We start from the raw sequence: 22,240 nt of genomic DNA, 5'->3' as shown, positions 1-22,240 counted from the left end.
ATTGCTTCTGCCAGTTGCAAGACCTTCCTTTAACCTCCCTCCGCGGCCATTTCTCTGTCTGGTGTCCACGAAGAGGCTACGCCGCAGCAGGCGACTACACGGCGTGGTGGCCTCGATCGCGCAGCGTGATTTAAAGACTCACTACTAGATGGCAGCAGAATCGGCCGTGTGTATGTGCGAGGGGGGGGGGGCTCCGGCCGGATTCGCTCTCGGTTGGGACGTGTCGAGCGACCTTGAGGTGCACATGTCGGGGACGGCGGGGAGCGGGCGGGGGCGCTCTCGCACTGCTACGGACGAACCGGCGGTGGGCAGGCAAGCACGCCGTCGCAAACCATGGAGCGGTGCTTCCTCGGAGACCGCGTGCTGCTGGGGGACGGGTACCTGGGGCCGGCCGCGTTGCACGTGGTGGACGGCAAGATCACGAGCGTGGTGCGGCAGCGGGCCCCGCCGCCGCCGGACGTCCCGGTAAGTCGCGGGAACGGCCGGCCTGGTGGCGCACACCGACCAGGGCGCCGGCCAGCTCGGAGTCTTGTATAGCCCCGATGGACTTAGTTTCACTTGTGCGGCGTCAGTCACTTTTAAGCAGCTTTTGGTGTGTGAGTGGAGCATGAGAGGTTTCGCAAGAGCCCATGGACGAATATCTGGTATTATTCTTGAACGGAAAGTATGCTCCGCTCGTGTTGCCATCCTGTCGTCAGCTGACGGTAAGTTCGGCTTTTTACTGGCGTCTTTTTTCTTGTCAGCAATGTGTTGACCCTATGCAGCTCTCCTGTCAGGCTGTGCTGTGGCGCTGCCAGCGGCACTCTAGGCACAAAGACCGAAAGTTTGGGTTCCGAACCTGTTGCACGATTCGTTTTCGAGCAAAATAGAAGTGTCCTCAGTATTAGAGGTATTCATGGCGTAAATAATGCATGCAACATTAGGTCAATGACTGGCGATCAATACTAGCGTTAGGTGAAAAAAATCGGCCGGCGGTGGAGGTGATCCACAGCGGGCAAGCGGTGGAGAACCATGAAACGAAAAATCGGTACGGGTAATCGAATGAACACCTCCAAAAGTGACAGATCAGTGACTGGACGAGGTGAAATAAGGCCAGTTATGTTTGCCGGTGGCGTAAAATCAATTGGTGCACACCAGATTCGCTGGCAAGCGGTATTAGAGATGAGCGGTGTGACGTACGACTCATGAATGTTGTAAATGTACCTGCGAACGGTACTGATTCAAGGCGCCAAATATATTTGGGAGAAACGTTACAAAATCAGCTCGACGGCTAAGCAGAAATAGCAAGGGTTTTTTATGTAGCGGCTTTAACATGCAGCCTCGTTCAGATTTGTCGTCAGAGCTTGTCAGAGCTTGCTTGTCAGATTTGTCGTCAGAGCAGAGCTTCGCCAGTCCGGCGGCCGCACATATGACTCAGATTTCGTCCAGACGTGGTCAGCACGGCAACATGTTAATGCGGAGTTGTATGTTTATGTTTGTCGGTCAGACCATGCTGGGCACCCAGGAAACAAACAAGGCTGAAGTGAGGCCGCTCTTCCAGCCTGATCATAACATGCATGTTCTAGAAGTGAATGTAGAATGCCAGCGGCACCGACCGGGGCCGTACCGGTTCAGTAACGACTCGTTGAAAAACGAGAAGTTCTTGAGAAAGGTAAAGGGGAAGTAGCAAAGCAGAGAACATAGAAGGTGTGCATACAGGTGTTAATGATGTGGAACTGCTAGTGGATCTCTTATTGACAAATGCATTTGATGATGGTATAGCGACCGGGAAACAAACTGCAAGAAATAAATGTAGAGGAAAAACCAACTGCGTTCATTCTAATAACATTAATAATTCACATACGGCAAGGGATGGAAAAGCCGAAAGAGTATAGATCGTGTTCAGTTGCAGCAAAGAATCGATAGGCAGAGGGAGTATAATAATTCCGTGGACGGGCAGGAAGTTTTCTAGTAAGAAAAAGTGGAAAGAACTGTACTGTTTGGCAAGGCGAGATGGTTTGAGCAATACGAAGGGCTGACCGGACACTTTCTAGAGCCTTAAAGGTCTGGACATTTGCATATGTACTGCATAATGTCTTAATATATAGGTAAAAGGCTTGGGAAGGTGTTTCGTCGTTTGTTGTCATAGTCGTTAATTTAGATTCACCTGCGCAATGGCTATTACGAATCCGGTCAATGGTAATACCGGTGTTTTGCAAACCAGTAAAATGTGGTAAAGAAATGCGGTAAACAGCTGAGTGACTAGAATGAAGCGCTTGTTCAAAGCATTTAAAATGCCCGACAGCCAAAACTGGTTCCAATTGGCGAAAAACAAAGACATTATAACCAAACTGCACGAGAGACGACAGCTGCGCCGACGTCCGTACGTAGCTCCGCTGTCTCGTTGCCAGAGGGTGAGGCGTTCCAGGACGATGCCGTTCTCAACGCAGAAGGCCGCTGGGTGCTTATGGGTCGGCACCATGGAAGCTCGGGCATTCCAGTGGCCACGGTGCGGTCCTTCTTTGCGACATTTGGGCGGCCCCAACAACTACATCTGGATTGCGTGCGGACGCAGGGTGATAATTTCATGGATCTATGCATCAACAGTCGCATTGGCGTACCATTTCGCCCACCTGTCACTAGACCAACGATTACAGAGCACATGAAACGTGATTAGAGCGTCGCACTTCCACCACCAGCTTGATCACAGCGTTGATAATCTTTAAACGCGATACAGATGACGCTGGGCGACTCCATCCCAGACGAATAGGCAGAGAGAGATGTGTGCGAACACATATGCCTGAACATGGAGTTTTAGCACGCGCGATGTAAGGTGATGGCCGATCTTGTGCAAGAGTGATCGGATCGCGATGCTTCGCCGGGCTACCTTGGATGTATGGGATTCCCATGTCGGCTGCTGGTCGAGGGAGGGCTTAGAAAATCGTCATGTTTTTTCCAGTGGTCATGTTTTAAGCCTGATGGTCTGGTGTAAAAGTTTTATTTTTTATTTTTAGGGACAGCGGTGTACCTAGAATAGTAGTATGGGTAGGCAAGTGTATGGAAAAAAGATGTCATATGAACCTGCTTGTTTTTAATTGAACGAAAGCTCTCGGGACCATCCCTTTATCTTCAGCTTTGGTCAGACAATGATATGAAAAATACCATGTCGTGGTTTGTTTTTTTAACCAAATCAACTGTATCGAATGTAATGTCCTCTGTGGTATGGCTCGAACGATGATAATTTGTACAATCCAAGCGATGTCCCAGGCTGTCAAAACACCGAGATCACGATGGGGCAGTTGATGACCTTTTTGACCCCAGTGGTATAAAATGTTTGTTTTCGTGAAATGCCTTGTATTAGGTCCAGTCGGTGACAGATAATTTATCACAAGTTTTCCTATGTTCGACATCATATTTACATTCAGAAATCCGTCCTGATTCCGGCGCTCGGATTACGGCGCTTGAATTCTTTGTTTAGCTGTGCTCATTACACCTTATTATTTTTCTTTGACAGGTCGCCCGATCCTCCGACGCCAGATAATGCCCCGAAGTGTCAAGTGCCCAAGGGCATGTCCGTGCACACGGACGTCTTGCCCTGCATGCTGTACCATCGCGGTTATTCTGGCGTACAGCCTTGTGTTCTTATTGCAATCCAGAACCGGGGCTTTACACGGGGCGATGCAATACGGAAAAAACGCAAAAAGTGAAATGCAAGCAATATTATACAATATAGGCATGCAAGCCTTACACAAAACTAGGCAAAGTAAACAATGATGGTAAATAACTGGGACATCGACATGGTGAAGAGCACGTGCAAATGCTTGTACTTAGCTCAGGTGCCGAAATATGTACAGCGGACAGGTTGGAAGAAATGTGCACTGGAACATTTGGCATTTTTGGGGAGAGATGAAGATCGAAATATCGCCGAAAATGTACAGCGGACAGGTTGGAAGAAATGTGCACTGGAACATTTGGCATTTTTGGGGAGAGATGAAGATCGAAATATCGCCTCCCGTATGAGGCGTGCAGCAGGGGTGGAACTAGGCGTCTTTCATTGGGGTGAGGGGATGGACCCAAGAACTTGGCCAACCATATTTCCGAGACATTTTTCTTCGCGAATTTTGCCCACTTTACTGTGCGGTATAATTTGGACCTAATGTAAGAAAGAAAGTCTTTCAGGTCCCAGTTTTTCGGTACTACCAGCTCAACGTTCTTATGCTGGGTTAACGGCCTTCGATATAGCAGGAAGTGCTGGTTGAACGACAGTGTAGTGCTTAAAAACGAGTCTATGAACAGTACTTAATATGTTTAGCTGTGCTGGTCCTCAAGAGCTCATCTCTCGAAAATAAGCCGGGACAGCAGATGGACGTTTGCATTTTAGTAATGTTTCTTTATGGACGTCACATAGCTTCTGAAAAATTTAACATACCAACTTTGCATCCTGCTTTGGTTCAAAGACGGATCATTTGCTGGAAAAGAACCGGCCACTATTTGGCCACAGCACCTGCCTGTCGTAGTGGACATCGCACATGCCCACAAATGGTGTCGCTTCGTGGCCGCTCCAGGAGGCTGCGGGAAGACAGCGATTCTAAAGAGCTGTTGGGCTCCCCGGAAAATACCAGCCACTGGGGATAAGGTAGATGCTTCATTCAATAACGCGAAAGCGATGATCCAGCACGGTCTAAATTTGATGGTCTCATTTTGCTCGCAAATGAACGGTGCCGGCAGAGGTGTATCTTGAGAGTAGATGTGAGAAGGCATGGAGCCATGCTGCCCACCCCTTGGGCCGCTCATGGGCCACCTTTTGGGGCACCCCAAAACCTCTTTTAAAACCACGAAGCCTTTATTTCCAAGGGGTAGCAAATTCCAGGGACACCGCAAAGGGTCCCAAGTTTTCATTTTCGGATGGCAACAAATTCCAGGATACCTACCATACGTGAGCCCTGTCCGTTTGACAAAATCCTGGATCGGCCCATTCGGCAAAGGATCACTAAAACCATTACTTCCGATGCCACAACATGCATTTTTAGGCACCCGATTCCACAGGGTGCCACGAAGGGCCGCAAACTTTCATTCCTAAGATGCACAACAATGTTGCGCCTCCCACCCCGAACGAAATTCTGGAACAGTCTCGTAGGCAAGCTGCATCAAAACCCTTATTTCGAGGCACATTGGCCTTTGTTTTCAAGACAAGTTTTTGTGTGTTTCACGGTAACGAAATTCCTGATCGGCTGGTTCTTCGACGTTTGGCAAAGTGGCATTAACATTTTTCATGTTAGCAAGTCATAACCTACATTTTCTAGAGACACCCACTTCGATGCAGAGCCTCAACGGTACCAAGACATTTATTTTTGGTAGACAACAAATTTCAGGGCAAATTGCGATGCCTGTGACGCTCCATAGACGAAATCATGGATTAGCCCACTTGGCGAAGGGACATCAAAACCTTCATTTCGCACCACCAAAACATTTATTTACTCTGAACAACACGGCCGAGCTGGTTTTTGAAAGGGGCCCGAAACCGTCATTTTAAGGGACGCCACAATTTCTTTCCTTTCCATCGTGACCAAATTCTTAATCGTACTCTTCCGGAAGTAGGCACCGCAAAACCTTTATCGCAGGAGTATTACAACATTATTAATGTCGGCACACAATTCCAGTAGGCGCCACAACGGATCCTAGAATGCCTATTTTCAATAAACAAGAAAGGTTGGGACACCACAATGTCCCTAACTCCCCATGGAGGACATCCAGGATCGGCCCATCCGGTGATGGGTTACCAAAAAATTATTCTGAAGCACCATAACCTTTATTGTTGGCAGACACCAAATTCAAACATATCGTTTCAAGAGCCCCAACATCTTTATTCTCAAAGAGCACCAAAATCATGAGCTAGACACTGATGTGCCTTCCACCATGACCAAATTCCAAAGCCGGCCCTCTCGTCAAAGAGATACCTGATGCTCTCATTTCGGGCATTATGACCTGTATTTTGAAAAAGCACCTTCTTATATGGAGGCACCACGAAGGCGTCCGAGCCCTTTAATTTCGGCGGGCTTCAAACTCCAAAGGGCACAAAAGTTGCACCACATTTCCTTTTCAGAAGGAACTGAGGACACCATTATCGGTCGAACAGGGTCACGTAGCCTACCTTAGGTGATTGAGTCCCGAGGTCCCGAGGAACCTGTTGGGCTCTGAAGGAACAACGCTCAAGGGTCCGACCGAAGGGTCCAGATCGCAGGCCGGGGGGGATGAAGGGACCTCAACCAGTAGGCAATACAAAACAGTTGGTCTCGCGTCGGTCTGGGCCGAAATCAGGGCAGGGTCGGGCCTGCAAGTGTTGATCCGGAGGATCGTGCATCGGTCAGATCCCCGCGCTGATGAGGGGCTCACATTGCCCAACAAAGGGCCCCGCGTCGGCAATAAGCCCAAAGTCTGCCATGGGCACATTTGCTGAACAGGGACAGGAGCAGGACCCCGAATGCCAAAAGACCTTTTGTTTGGTCAGGAGAGAAATGATGACGCAACGATTTGCACTGACAACTAGACAGTGACCTGTGCCCGTGAAAAGTCGCAGGGTCAAACGAGTGGCCCCTCCGAAACGTTTCAACCAGGAGGCAAGGGTCGATAAGCCGGATTGATGTTTCTGCATCAATCAGACATTGGGCTCCATTTGCCGGGAGTGAATCTTTTTGCGTCAGTGACCTGTCCCTGCGTCGATTCTGTGCCAAATGCCTAGGTCAGAGGGCCTGCCTCATCAGTAATGGGACCGTTGCATGATGTGTCCCTCCGAAGACCTCCGGATCGGCCAGGGCATCACGGTCCTCGTATCACCAGAATAGTAGTTGCCAGTGACCCAGGGCTGGGACGAAAGGCCGCTTAAGCTCATGACCAAGACCATTCATCTATATGCCACTTCGAAGCAGATTCTCTCAGAAGGGAATTAGCAGTTACACCACGAGCAACCAAAAGTACGCCATCCCGTCTTGCGTCCGTAGTGCTGTACATGCTAAAACAGAATGAAAATACGCAGGCAGTTGTGTACGAAATGCGTACCGCTACATATTGCATGTTGTGCAAACTACGTATTACAAGATCTGCTTTTTCTGCAAGCCACTTCTATGTTATACTACTCTTATCTCACAGTTCGAGTGCATGACGATTTTACGTGCTGAATACGCATTACACCGAATATTCTTGTTTTCAGTATCTAGAATTCATTCTGCTTATGCATCGCTTGTGTTACATTCCTCAATTAGAATGTAAGAACGTAAGAAATTTGTGTACTCCTTTAAGGCATTCAAAACATCCAATACAAAATTGAACATTTTCATGTTAACGATACGAAACATGTTCCTCATGTGCCAGGGAACTGGTCGTATATTTTGCTTCAAGGCAGAGTATTGCGTCAAAAATCTACGAATGATAAAAGTTCGCCCCTCTCTGCTAACGACCAGCATTTAAATAATCGCATCACGACATGTCTTCCGAGTGGCATTACGAGTTATAGAATGTGTACTAGTTATTGTGTTTGCGTTTAAGCATTCAGTGGGGGTTCGATCCCCCGCGGTGGCCGCCCTTTCTGCCAGGATGAGAGGCAGGCGTCGACATGTAGTCTCAGGAGCGTTGTAAAGCCCCAATCACGCACAAATGTTCACTATGGGGTTGGCGACTCACAAAATGCAACTTTTGCTTGCTTCGTTTCAGGTAAGCTTTTATGTATTGTGCTTTATAGGTTTTTCTTTAATACCATATTGCGGGCCCCATAAAGTTCATTACTTCAAAGAACTGATGAGGTATCGCAAGCCAGGTTCCACATCGCGGAGGCCGAGTGGGGGATGGGGGGGGGGTCAGCTCACCACTTGGGGGGCCTAACCCATCATTGGGGGCCCAGCTCAGCATGGGGGGGGGGCTAACCCATCATTGCGAATCCAGCTCAGCATGGGGGCCTGACCCATCACTGGGGGCCCAGTTCAGCATTGGGGGCAAAGCCCCCCAAAGAGATACAAACTTCCACCCCTGACATGCAGTTCAACTACATTGCAGACTTTATGGTGTGTAGTGCTTCATAAGTACAGGACGGCAAGAAAGTGATTGTTGGACCAAAAGATAACGTGGTTGCCAAACCGTTGCTGCTGTGATCAGGTGGACAACATATATGATTTCATATACATGTGCGGCGAGGCTGCTAGGTTTTGTTGGGATTTGGTGTGATGGAGGAACAAGAATGTAGGTAGTAGGCTACGTTTCAACCCCTGGATAATCATATTTAGTTGTAATAGAGCGAGAAAACTCTCCAGTTATGTGGTTCCCCAGCAAAAAAAAACTTTTTGAACATGGTACTTTTTAAGGTGCAAGCGTTGTCAGTAAGTGCTTCTGGGGCCATACAAAAGTACGAAATTGACAAGTGTATCGTCAGCTAACCAGGAGGGAACACAGGGGTATTGTCACGAATGGCGTAGGTTTATGACAATGCAAAGTAGCAATGTTCACGGATGTAGTAGCTCTTCGTTCCATTGTCCTCGTCTGGTGTGTTAGTATGTACCATGAGAGCAAACGGAGACATCACATGAGGCCGATAGTCACATCAATCATCACTATAGTCACAGATAGTCACGTCACTATAGTCACATCAATTGTTTCATCCGTGATAACAATATCTCGTCACGATCCTTCTGTAAAGCTGTAGCAATGCTATTCTGCATTGCAATGTGTACTCAGGTATCCATATGGCAGCTTTCTTCATGTCCTGTGGCAAGAATAAGTCGTCAAAAAGACTACAGAGTGCCGATACTGAGAACTGTGTCAACAGTGCTTGAGAGAGCACACCAGGCAAGGGTGATGGTCTGATAAAACGTTTTTTCACTTGCCGGTGGAGGAAATTTCGATGCACTGCTACATTCGGACCAAAGGCGTGTTCGTCGCTGGGCAGCCACAACTGGTGTGTGCCATTCGTCCAGACCACATGGCCCGTCATTTCTATGTAAACATACGGTCCGGTCTGGACCGTTGTACTGACACGTTTGTAGTGGCATCGCAGCGAACAACGCATGCCGGGCTGTATGAATGGAACGTTGGAATTGCGTCTCGCGCTGTTCGAGGGGCATTGCTCGTAAGATTCAGTTCAGTTGTTTGTCAATATCCTGCTATCTGATGCAGTGTTTTGTGGATACACGCTCATATCATGAAAAACATTCGTATGCGCATCTCCTGGGGATCACGGCAACATTGTGCACGGAATGCAGTGATAGACCGCCTGTTAACTCACACTTGAACACGTAAGAAGTTGGTGTTCTGACTCCGAAGGGCCATGTGCCTTCTTGCGTTACTGGTCGCACAGCCTCCTTTATAAACTCATCCGCAGATGTCGCCTCGGACGCATGATATGTGAAATGCATCAGGTTCGAAATCGTTTACCCAACCAACATGACAAAATGTGAGAGTATCTAATGAGACTTCGCCTGTACGAAGCTGTTTTGCCCTGTTGTGCGACCTTATGGAGACTTCATCGCATTCATTCCTAGCCATGCTTTGGTGGCATACTTACCCCGCAGGCAACATGCGTCAAGTGACTGCGTGGCATATATATATATATATATATATATATATATATATATATATATATATATATATATATATATATATATATATATATATGTGTGTGTGTGTGTGTGTGTGTGTGTGTGTGTGTGTGTGTGTGCGCGTGCGTGCGTGCGTGCGTGCGTGCGTGCGTGCGTGCGTGCGTGCGTGCGTGCGTGCGTGCGTGCGTGCGTGCGTGCGTGTGTGTGTGTGTGGTGTGCATACATATGTCAATATGAATATACGGCAGGAGGCCAGGAGGAGCGCTTGCTCCTCAACTTTTGAACAGGAGACAGCGCGTCCCAAATTGGGTGGCGCTAAAGGGGCCAGTTTGTATTTGGATTTTCATAGCAAGATTCAGAGAAACTTTGGGCTGTTTTGTATTCCTTTTTGTTCTAGTTAACTATGGTTTCGTTTAGCGAGATCGAGACAATATTTTGGAGCGGTAGAAGTTAGCTGCTTTACGAGTCTTGGCCGCAATGGCACATTTTCGAGGATGAATAATCTGCTCGCTGTTTTGTTTATATTTACCTGTTTATACCTGACCACCGTGCACAGCCTCAAATCGACATCACCATTGTCCCTACCACACCCGACCTGTGAGGGACGGGTGTAGGTAAAGGCTTCTGCTAATAACACTGACCCAGGGGCGGGTACACGATGTCGTCAAGAGGTGACCAGTCGGCATATGTTCGTCAAGTAGGCAATATACACCGATTCATTTTCATGTCGATATTCGTGACTTTGACGTACGTTGACGTCCCACACGGGTTTTTGTCTGCCTCAGCTTTTGTGCTCGTGGCGTTGCAAAAATCGATATTCATAGTTTACGGTTGATAGTGCATAGTGAACTAGATAAAGAAGTCACTATTCATAGTTTTAGAAATAATACACCGATAAAGAATACACGGAAGGAAGACCTCGGACCCCGCCCTTGTCTGGTGTGTTAGCGTGCACACGACACTACGGCCAGTTAGTTCTCCCTCCGCTGTCAGTTGTCAGCGAGTCCTGAGAACGATTGGATGTTTGTGACGCAACCCGAACACTCAGCTTGGAATTCGCTGGGATTCGAACCAGCGTCCTCGGATCACGAGTCCAGTGTTGTACCACCGGAGCCAACCAGCGAGAACAACGGTTTGGTGTTAGAATTTGGGTGATTCATGTCCTGGATATTTGGGGATTTTCCCGCAAAACACGGAGCCTTAATGAGCTGATATGTACGCTTGGCATACTTACGAGGTTGGTGGCCATTGGCATGTGTGCTACTTCCTCGGTCTTCCGAAGTTTCCAGTGTTGCTCTCTAGTGATTACAGATTATAGAGAATAACACTGGAAAGTTAGAGAGATCAAGGTGGCAACACACATGGGAATGGCTAACGACCCCATTAGTAAGCCAAACATGCATATTAGCCCATTATGGCTCTCATTTTGCGGCAGTTCGCAAATATACAGGATATAAATAACACCAAGTTCAAACACGGAACGATTGCCTTTCCCGATTAGCTTAGTTGCTGGAGCACTGAACTCGCAGCCAACGGGTCCTGGCTCAAATGCTAGCAATTCCAATAATAAAATTAGGGTTGTGACGCGTGCTTGGCTGAAAGCTAAACGCCATCCCGTTTTTCTCACGACTCAACAGCATCTGCCAACGACCGAAGTATTAACTGGCCGAAGCGTTGTGTACATGTTAACATACCATAGGAGAGCGGTAGTCCAAAAATGTTCTACAGGTGTCCACATCACTATTTGCACAGAATTTTGCAACAATGGAAGAAGTGAGTTTCAAATTATATATTCCGCCCAGAGTCCGTTTGTCAGTGATAGAAGGGCTTGTTGACCGTCCCGAGACCTGCAGACACCTGTACAGTCCCGGAAAATACTAGGCTTTCGGCATGGCTTGAACGTCGCTTTTGGTAAAAAACTGAGAGCACTGCGTTTTTCGCGTCAGTCACGCTGATAATCTCAGTTCAGATATATGTCGCTGTGATAAGTCGTGCCATTTACCTCTGCACCAGCGTCTGTATAATTTAAGGCATCGCGCGTCCTTGGAACGCGGAAGCGACATACGCTTCGAGCGCTAAGCCGTATCCGCCAAGGCGTTACCCGGCGTCCGCGGGTGTATCCGCTAATGCGTTACTCGGCGTGCGCAGGTGTACCCGCTAATGCGTTACTATCCGCTAATGCGTTACTCGGCGTCCGCGGGTGTATCCGCTAATGCGTTACTCGGCGTCCGCAGTTGTACCCGCTAATGCGTTACTATCCGCTAATGCGCTACTCGGCGTCCGCGGGTGTATCCGCTAATGCGTCACTCGGCGTCCGCAGGCGTACCCGCTAATGCGTTACTATCCGCTAATGCGTTACTCGGCGTCCGCGGGCGTATCCGCTAATGCGTTACTCGGCGTCCGCAGGCGTACCCGCTAATGCGTTACTATCCGCTAATGCGTTACTCGGCGTCCGCGGGTGTATCCGCCAAGGCGTTATTCGGCGTCCGCAGGTGTAACCGCTAACGCGTTGCTCGGCGTCCGCGGGTGTATCCGCTAATGCGTTACCCGGCGTCCGCGGATGTATCCGCTAATGCGTTACTCGGCGTCCGCAGGTGTACCCGCTAATGCGTTACTATCCGCTAATGCGTTACTCGGCGTCCGCGGGTGTATCTGCCAAGGCGTTACTCGGCGTCCGCAAGTGTACCCACTAATGCGTTACTCGGCGTCCGCAGGTGTACCCGCTAATGCGTTACCCGGCGTCCGCAGGTGTACCCGCTAATGCGTTACCCGGCGTCCGCAGGTGTACCCGCTAATGCGTTACTCGGCGTCCGCAGGTGTACCCGTGAATGCGTTACTCGGCGTCCGCGGGTGTATCCACTAATGCATTACTCGGCGTCCGCAGGTGTACCCATGAATGCGTTACTCGGCGTCCGCGGGCGTATCCGCTAAGGCGTTACTCGGCTTTCGCAGGTGCATCCGCTAATGCGTTACCCGGCGTCCGCAGGTGTACCCATGAATGCGTTACTCGGCGTCCGCAGGTGTATCCACTAAGGCGTTACTCGGCGTCCGCAGGTGCATCCGCTGAGGCGTTGCTCGGCGTTCGCGGGTGCGTCCCCTAAGGTGTTACTAAGCGCCCGCACGTGTATCCTCTAAGGCGTTCTTCGGCGTCCGCAGGTGACTGACTTCGGCCCTCTGGTGGTGATGCCAGGCCTCGTCGACAGTCACGTGCACGTTAACGAGCCGGGCCGCACCGAGTGGGAAGGCTTCACCAGCGCCACCCGGGCGGCGGCGGCCGGCGGCATAACCACCATCGTCGACATGCCGCTGTGAGGCGCCACCGGCGGTTCCCCTGCTCTACTGCTCTGGGCGTGACCAACTGGGTTATCAGCCCGGGTCGGTGGGGAAGAGGGAGAGCATGGACAGTGGGCAGTGAGGATTGGACATCGGCGCCCAATTTTATTATATTGCGCCGTCGACAAAATGTAAGGCTAGCATTCTACCGTGGTTAGCAATAAGAGACGAAAAACCGCGTTTTCACAATGACGAAAAGAATGTTCCTCTATCGCATGCATTTCAGCTTTCCTTGGACACCACCAACTTGGTAATGGGCCGGCGGGCTGTGAGGTTTAACTGGAGGGCGTCCAATTTATGGAACATGCATGGATGTCGGGGAACGCTTGCGAAGTTCTCTGTGACACAGCCGATACTAATAATGGAACGCGATCAGGGGTGCATATAAGATGTCGCAATGGGAAGACATAGGTCAGAATTTTGCACTGAAAAAACACGGTTTCTCGCCGCAGGAACGTATAAGTCCGTGAATAGTGCGTAAGAACACGCCATTTTTGAAGTTTTTCCTTTTGTGCGTCTCTCGCGGTGTTCGAGCTGCCAATATGTATTCACTGTTGCACGTGAACGCGTGTACAAACTCGATGAGGATAGCTGATTTGCCCCTAATTATTCCCTTGAATACGCCCCTGAGCCCCATGCAAAAACGTGCACATCCTCTGACAGGCACGACCTGCGACCTGTCCTGCCTCGCGTTCGTCCACCGTTCCACGCCTGACGTTACTGGTCGGCCTCCACGCGCCTCAGGAACTCGATCCCGCCGACGACGACGCCGGAGAACTTGGCGGCCAAGCTGGACGCGGCCAAAGACCAGTGCTTCGTGGACGTGGCCTTCTGGGGCGGCGTGGTGCCGGGCAACGAGGCCTGCCTGCGGCCGCTGCTGGAGGCCGGCCTGCCCGGCTTCAAGTGCTTCCTCATCAACAGCGGCGTGGACGAGTTTCCGCATGTGACCGCTGACCAGGTGGAGACGGCACTGCAGCGGCTCTGTGGCACGGGCGCCGTCCTCCTGGTGCGTATTTACGGCGACACTAGGAGTTACACGCTCGCGTTCACCTAGGGCCTGTCCATGAATTTCGTAACGCATAGATGGGAGGCTTTTATGGAGCGTAACGGAAGCGTAACAGCGAAAGCGAGGGGAGGTTTTGGGCAGCGTAACGTTTCGCTCAGGCGCGGTTGAAGATAGTGCTAAAATATTTCGACACGCATTAAAACCTGAGAGACGGATACTGCTGGCTTTGTTTCTAGACAAGGAACACGAACCTTATTTGTTTTGCATCTTCAGCTCGGTTAAAGACAAATGGACGTCGTTTTGGGGAATAACGTCCACACGGCGACTTCGCGTCCTGATTGCGCTTAATACATCGTAGCTAGTGCGTAACCAGGATGAAAGAGTTGGGAAAATAAAAAAGACCACATTTTCCGCCATTTCCACCAGGCTTAGTAACCAGGATCCAGGCTACCATCCCATGTTGTGTGATTCTGAGGCAAACACTCCCTCAACCGAGCTATGCTCTTCCCACCCCACCAGCCAAATACCAAACGCACCATAGTGGGTCTGATCAGGCAAAAAGGTTTTTTATGAAAAGCTTTACGTTTCGATACCGCAACTACTAAGCACTCTTAGGTGTTGAACAACCGGCGCGACCAATGGCGAAGCTTTTTTGTCTTCGACGGTGCCTTACTGGTGTAATTTGCTTTCAAAGTCATCTGGTATCCCAATGCCGTTCAAGGTTATCCGACCTATTGCACACGCGCGCAGTAACTTGCCTCAAATAGATTCTCTACGCGAATGCATGTTTATGTCAGTAATGGAACAGAATAGTATCGTTGTCAGAATTTGAATGCAATCGTATTCCTTCCCTTGCTTCGGCGGGATATTGTGCATGTGGCAGAGCTGGCTTTAGCGGGCATTCGATGATGCGACAAACGCCGCTCACCTCATCACCTCCTCACCTCCTCACCTCCTCACCTCCTCACTTCCTCACCTTCTTACCTCCTCACTTCCTCACCTTCTTACCTCCTCACCTCCTCACTTTCTCACCTCCTTACCTCCTCACCTCCTCACCTCCTCACCTTCTTACCTCCTCACCTCCTCACCTCCTTACCTCCTCACCTCCTCACCTCCTCACCTTCTTACCTCCTCACCTCCTCACCTTCTTACCTCCTCACCTCCTCACCTCCTCACCTTCTTACCTCCTCCTCACCTCCTCACCTTCTTACCTCCTCACCTCCTCACCTCCTCACCTTCTTACCCTCCTCACCTCCTCACCTCCTTCACCTCCTCACCTTCTTACCTCCTCACCTCCTCACCTCCTCACCTTCTTACCTCCTCACCTCCTCACCTTCCTCACCTCCTCACCTCCTCACCTTCTTTACCTCCTCACCTCCTCACCTCCTCACCTCTCACCTCCTCACCTCCTCACCTTCTTACCTCCTCAACCTCCTCACCTCCTCACCTTCTACCTCCTCACCTCTCACCTCTACCTCTACCTCCTCACCTCCTCACCTTCTTACCTCCTCACCTCCTCACCTTCTTACCTCCTCACCTCCTCACCTTCTTACCTCCTCACCTCCTCACTTTCTCACCTTCTTACCTCCTCACTGCCCCCCACGGCCAGGCTTATGATGTAAATCATCGCTGGCGTTGCGGTATTTGTAAGGCTTGTGCGCCGCGCAAGGGAGCTAGGCCAAAAACGTAGGGACCCTGGAGATGGGCCATTTTATAGTCGAAATGGTTGTGAACAGCCTCAAACAGTAGCACGCCTGTCATTGGCGTACAGGTATAGGTCATCTTGTCCCGTGGGGTATTCAGTGTCTTTTGCCGGCTGTCAAAGTGTCCTAAGGGAAAAAGCTGGCGCACACAAGCTGCACCGATACAAATCCGTTCACAAACGTCATCCGGTTTTTGGCACCAGACAATGAACGATGTCACCATCGAAACTGGCAAATTTAGGAACGCTCATATCGATCCCCGTGTGTGTGCGGCGGCGGCCAGCGACACCAAGTGTAAAGGACAGAAGTGTAACCATGCGGTCGCGAGATGGAAATGGACGGTCACTCTTCTAACTAGCATGTTGCTGCCAGCAAATGTCTGAAAGGCCCTTTGTACAGTGATACGCAACCGTCGCTGCTTGCGGGTGCGAACAAGGCTCCATGAAAATCACGTTGTTGTTTGTGTTTGTGTGAGTCGGAAGTGGCACCTTGTGTAACGGACATCCCGCCTTTCTGTGTTTAGTTTCATGCTGAGGTCGACATCGGAGTGGATCCCCCCGGAGGGGACCCGAAACAATACGCCACCTTTTTGGCCTCGCGACCCAGGAAAATGGAAAATGAAGCCATCAAGGTCGTTGTGGAGCAGTGTCGAAAATATGGGTAATGATTGCAATTTTTTTCGTAAAGCATTCGAGCACACGCTTCATGATGAATACATTTGTCTTCCGTTGGTATTTACCTGACACGAACTAGCGCGCTGTGATCAACTGCCGTGACATGATGCTGCTGCATTTCTTCTATTCCCAACATCATCTCCCGCAGACTATGAGTTGAGAGGCGTGTGATGTTGTGACGACAATATTCCAGAGTGCGATGCCACATCGTGCACCTGTCCTCATCGGACGCCCTGGAGATGATCGCAGAGTGCAAGTCGACAGGCGCGCCTCTGACGGTGGAAACATGCAACCACTACTTGACGTTCCAGTCGGTAGATATCCCTGATTGCGCCACCCAGTACAAGTGCTGTCCACCGATCAGAGAAGAAGAGAACCGGGTGAGAAGGCACGATCCTACTCAGTGTTTTTGATATGCATTGGGTGTGCTATAATGATGCCGACATAGTTAGGGTGAAAGCAGGAAGCAGTTGCGAGGTGCGAGGTCATATGTTGAAAAGTTGCGCAAACCGCCGTATCTTTGCATGACATATGTTTGGTGCCACCTATTTTCCCGCATCCGTCCTCGTTTTCTCAGCCTCCCTTCATCCTGTATCTACTTGACGTCGTTTTATCCGGGGCAGCCACATGCACCATCCATAGGTGGGCGTGAGCCCACCTATTTTGCCTCCATATTTTGCGGGCAGGTTGTGCTATTTGTCATTGTTTAGCCCTCTCCCCAGCTCGTGTTGCGAAACTATGGCTCTGATATTTTTGTTCTTGGGCAGTATTCTTTTATCAATTCAAGTTGCATTACATGCAAGGGCAAATGTACATTTTAGCATCCGTCCCCACCGGTGATCGTAACCAATATAGTGCAGGAACTGAAATGCCCGCACGGAGGCTGTCGGCCCCACAACATGACCTATATCGGAATGACTGTGACGTCTTCATCTCGACGCATGGTAGTTAACCAGTAGTAAGCAGCGTCAGACCAGAATATGTGAAAAATCCGCAACAAAAAACTCATACGCTCTGACGTAACTGAAAACACCAGCTGGTTTTAAAATTGTGCACAAATAAACGTCGTTTTCAAGTTCTCAAAATCATCCTCTTCGGAAGTAAAATACCGGACTTAGACAAACGGTTAGGTCATGCATCACTGGGAACCTATTCAGTCACTCAATGACAGCAAGGTAATCAGTGTCTTGATCTTACCATAGTGTCAAACTGACTGCACGTGTTCACATGGGTTTTGTACCCCGGCCGATACTTAGATGTACAATTTGTTAAGTGATTGCACACCTTTCATTGTGTCTCTTAGAGCATGTATCGTATTTCGCCATATTCGAATGTTTTCGGCCAACTGTCTTACACCGATTTTGGAATAGGAACGAATTTCCTCGAAACTAGGTTAAACTAATGCAAGTGACTATAGATGAACTGAGTTATGACTAACCGAAAACAACAAAGGAGGTAATCCGAGCGATCGAGCAAGCGCGCAAGATACTGAGAAAATGTATGCTTTCGCTTGCATGTAATACATCTTATATGTATATTCGTGTATGTGTGTGTGTGCGTGCGTGTGCGCGCGCGTGCGTACGTGCGTGGGTGCATGCATGCATGCATACATGCGTGCGTGCGTGCGTGCGTGCCTTGATGATTGCAAAAGTATTGGAATCTTCCGTTCTGGTTCTTTCTGTAGATAAAGGTACGAATAGAAATGTTCAATTGTGGTTGATGCACCTCATTTGACATGACGCCATTTGTCCTTTAGCCGTCTTCCTCTGAATGTGTAAAAGATACCACCTTGAAAAAGAAACGTGTCGCAAGAAGCCTTGATAAGTGGAGTCCAAATTGTACTGACAGCCGAGCCAGTCGGCTCACTGGATGCCGCTCGCCCATGAGAGGTACCCGTCACGGCGAATCTTGCCTTGCTCATACGTAGGGTGGTGTCTGTTCCTCATATAAAGGACATGCTCGAAGAAAGCACGTGCCTTGACATGGCGCTTGCTCGCAGACGTCATTTCCTCGTCATCTGCTTCGTGACAGTAAATCGAGCCATGTCGCGTCCTCCTGCCACGGTACTTGTGGTATACGCACTCTTCACATGTGGGCCGACGTTGCCACTGCAGGAGGCGCTGTGGGAAGCGGTCAAGAGCGGGCTGATCGACCTGGTCGTCTCGGACCATTCGCCATGCACGCTGGACCTCAAACAGCCCGGTGTGATGGACTTCATGGAGGCCTGGGGCGGCATCGCCTCCGTCCAGTTTGGTGAGCACTTCGTGCACGATACCAGCAGACGAGGTGGCGAGGGGACTGGGCGAAAACACATGAACACCCCCACTAACTCCCGCTCCAGACTGGCGTGTGCGTTGCTCTTATTATTCGGAAACAAAGTCATATATCAATTCAGGGCTACACTTTCGTTTATCCTAGATCTCCTGCATTTCAAATTGGGAACCAAATTATGTATCAGTCTAATAATACCAGCGTGAAAAGGCTAGTGACAACTCAAATATCAAGAAAAAATGGGGCATCCTGCCCATAAATAACGCAACTACATAAGGACATATGTATGGAGTTCGTTTGCTCAATTGCGGCGGTTCTGCTCACGCATGCCTTGCGCTAAAGCAGTCACGGCAAAGCCAAAGCAGTCACGGCAAAGTCAAAGCAGTCACGGCAAAGTCAAAGTCACGGCGCAGTCAAAGCAGTCACGGCAAAGTCAAAGCAGTCACGGCGAAGGCAAAACAATCACGGCGAAGCAAAAGCGGTCTCGGCGAAGTCAAAGACGCGTCGCCTTTCGACTCTGGCTGTATTGTAGGCGTGTTCAGCAGGCCAGCTTGTCCGTTCGTACAATTGGTGGCATGGCGTCTAGATGCAAGATGGCCGCGCAGTTTCTCAGGTTGCGAGTGACTAGCACACGTTTTGGAAGGGTCAGCGAATGAAATACGTAGATATCGACGGCAGTCAATCATTCCAGCTGTCGTGAGGCATCGCTGAGGAGGTCATATTTTCTACGTCCTGAGACCACTCGTCCTGCGGCGTTCAGCAGCTTATGACGTCATGCTGTTTGAGTGGCGTTACATGTTCCATCACACGGATGCAGTAACGGGCCAGTGAGATGATCAGGTCCTGGGCCGGAGTGGCCGGAGATTGGCTGCGTCTTCTGTTGCTGAGGCAGATGAAGAGACCTAACCATCGCTGCGCCACGTCATCCATGTGTGCAGAAAACGGTTTACGCTGGTCAAATGCCGCTCCCAGGTGGGAGAGCGGCCGGAGACTTCGACGCGTGCCGAGGACTATGAGCTATGTTTTGTTGTGCTCTGACTTTAATGCCATTCTGCTGAGCCGCTTGGATAGCATCGAAATTTTTCATGAATCCAAACAGGGCATCAGTGTTAGCGGGGCGCCACGCACAAGACGTGGCTGTCATTCGCGTAACGTATAACACATTTTCATTATTATTTATTCAGTCAGTCAGTCAGTCAGTCAGTCAGTCAGTCAGTCAGTCAGTCAGTCAGTCAGTCAGTCAGTCAGTCAGTCAGTCAGTCAGTCAGTCAGTCAGTCAGTCAGTCAGTCAGTCAGTCAGTCAGTCAGTCAGCGTCAGAATTATACAGGCATGCCATTAACGTTATATGTTATATGCCGCCGCCGTGTTATACAACTGCCGCCTAGCGCTGATCCACAATATGTCCCGAAGGCTTTGAGGAGCAGTGACATACACGCTATGTTACATACACACAATAGGACCGCCACTTGGTGCTTAGGTACATGCCTGCGGATAGTGATAAGCCTTGCTGTCGCGGGATATCTCACACATCGTTAGAAAGTCGTACTTACACGATTATTTGCCTTGAGTAAGCCGACCAAAAGCATTTTCCTCTCTGACATATTGTTTTGACAGTCCTACCTGCGCGCCATCTTGCCTTCCACGTGCGGTGTCTTCTGAGTGGTCCCTGAGGCGCGGCCCGCTGCCGGACGGCCCTCTGGTCAGAGGCGCCACTTGACCCGGCCTCTCGTGGGGCTGAAGTCGCGCTCGTTGTGCCGCAGACCTGCCGGTGTTTTGGACAGAGGCGGCGCGGCGCGGCCTCTCCCTGCACGACGTGTCGCGCCTCATGTCCAACAACACGTCCCGCCTGGCCGGCCTGCAGTCCCGTAAGGGGGCGCTGCGGGACGGCATGGACGCCGACTTCGTCGTCTGGGACCCCGACGAGGAGTGGACTGTAGCCGAGGAGGATATCATCTTCAAGAACAAGGTGGGCGGGGAAGGACCCTAAAGTAGTTAGAAGTTACTTGGTCTCATCGTTTTGAATATAGTAAGCTATACAATCACATGGTTTGCATGGCCGGATTGGTCAACATTCCAGGTGTCTACCCTCCGCTATGAGTAAGCCTGAGGCGAGTATGGGATGTCCGCGTGTTGTTATCTTTAACGCCTTCACCATTGCGTCCACACTGTTGACCTGTTTATGCACTGGCCGAGCGTAGTGGACAAGTATGGCCAAAAGCGACCTGCCTCCAAAAGGGCTGAGTCGCAGGGCTCTGTCGGGTAATTGGCAGCTTGTTAGCCGGGCGATGTCAGATATTCACCGTCCAATCCCGCGCACGGCAAACACTTGCACTAATAGCGCGGGCTGGCGGCTATTTCAGATATCTCCGTACATCGGGAGGCGTGTACGCGGACGAGTCCACCAGACCCTGGTGCGGGGGGAGGTCGTGTTCAGCGACGGTCAAGTGGTGGAGGTGGCCACGGGCAGTCAGCTGTTACTGGGACCGCCAGCGGCAGAGCCCGACGCCGCCAAGCTGTGAGGAGGACGTGTTCGCGTAGTGGTCGTGCTCGTCACAGGAGAGCGCCCATACCACCAGGGGCGTTATGTTTGCTGCTCGAAGTTAAGATTAGTCAAGCAGGGGCTTCGTTGCTTATAATAGAAATGTCCCGGCCTCTGCAAAGGCATGGATCAATCAATTCAAAGCCGCGTAAGCCCAAAAATCCGCTAATATCACTCTGTCCCTAATTGTGTGCCATATGCAAAGAAAGCCATCAGAGCGTTTGTTTGGGGATAATGAAGACTGAATGGGCGTGCCCATAATGATGACTTCTGCATCTTTTCGTCATATGGAAGCATCTCTTTGCTGTGCGAGCCCTTTTCATCTCCGCCTTCCGCTTTCGCACAAACAGGTGGTCTGCTGCTGGCTGCTGGTGAATGCTTCAGGGGTGTACAATCTTAGGCAAGACAAGCAAATTCCCTCCGACTAGGAATACGGCCTGTGCTAGGGATTTCAAGAGTGGCTGTCGTGTTGTCATGTTTATGATCCAATTATTTTGATTGATAAACAATAAACAATTGCCATGGACAGATGCAAAGCATTGCTTCAGGTAACTGTGCATCTCCACTGCAACAGCTGAGCGTCCATGTCTGCGTCTGGCCGAAATAGCGCGCACAGCAACGAAGATTCTCCGTGAGCGGGAACTGAGTTAGTCTGAACGAAATCTGATGTCGATGCTAGAGTTTAGCGGCCGTCCCAGCCCGGTTGGTCACGTTTTGACGCACTTCTACCGTGAACACACTCGCAACTGGCTGTGCTGCCGTGTGGTTTTACAAATCAAAGTAGAGTATTATTTTAGCAGACTGTGTTTTAACACGCGCTGGAGTGAGTGAGGGCGGGGCAATTTGACCCCAACCACGGACGGTTTTTCGAGAATGCTCCCGAGCAGCGCGGTGCCGCCGCGCCAAGCTTAGCATAGCTGTAGCAAATCGAATCGTGAGCATTTTGGGATAAAAATAAGATGTATCTTGTTACGCCGCTGACCTGTGTCAGGTTAAATCTAGACCGTGGCTGTCGGCAAAGGTCATTCTTAAGGAAGCGTTAAATCTGAGGCGACAACGGAATGTTATGCGAAGCCATATATCTCTAGGATATTTTCTTAGCCGATCAAACAACTGGATTTATAATTACAAGTAATTCCATTCACATTGGGGC

At 50.1% G+C, this 22,240-nt stretch overlaps 1 protein-coding gene across 2 annotated transcripts; it reads left to right on the top strand.

Annotated features, from left to right (window-relative positions):
* The first annotated feature begins 297 nt into the window (after positions 1 to 297).
* Positions 298 to 21,672, top strand: LOC119092638 (allantoinase). 2 transcript variants are annotated; one of them, XM_037215601.1, is made up of 8 exons: positions 298 to 465; positions 12,717 to 12,868; positions 13,638 to 13,899; positions 16,126 to 16,262; positions 16,470 to 16,656; positions 18,391 to 18,529; positions 20,309 to 20,514; positions 20,909 to 21,672. In XM_037215601.1, exons 1-8 carry the CDS (start codon positions 334 to 336, stop codon positions 21,065 to 21,067), a joined length of 1,374 nt encoding a protein of 457 aa, XP_037071496.1. In that variant the 5' UTR covers positions 298 to 333; the 3' UTR covers positions 21,068 to 21,672. The 2 variants fall into 2 exon arrangements, with proteins under 2 accessions (XP_037071496.1, XP_037071497.1); XM_037215602.1 differs by lacking the exon at positions 298 to 465 and adding an exon at positions 612 to 704.
* The last annotated feature ends 568 nt before the right edge of the window (positions 21,673 to 22,240 follow it).

Source organism: Pollicipes pollicipes, unplaced genomic scaffold, assembly GCF_011947565.3.
Source record: "Pollicipes pollicipes isolate AB1234 unplaced genomic scaffold, Ppol_2.1 Scaffold_3447;HRSCAF=4054_pilon_pilon_pilon, whole genome shotgun sequence".
NCBI lineage: Eukaryota > Metazoa > Arthropoda > Thecostraca > Pollicipedomorpha > Pollicipedidae > Pollicipes > Pollicipes pollicipes.
The sequence above is the reverse complement of the archived record's forward strand: the minus strand, read 5'-3'. Positions and strand labels throughout refer to the sequence as shown.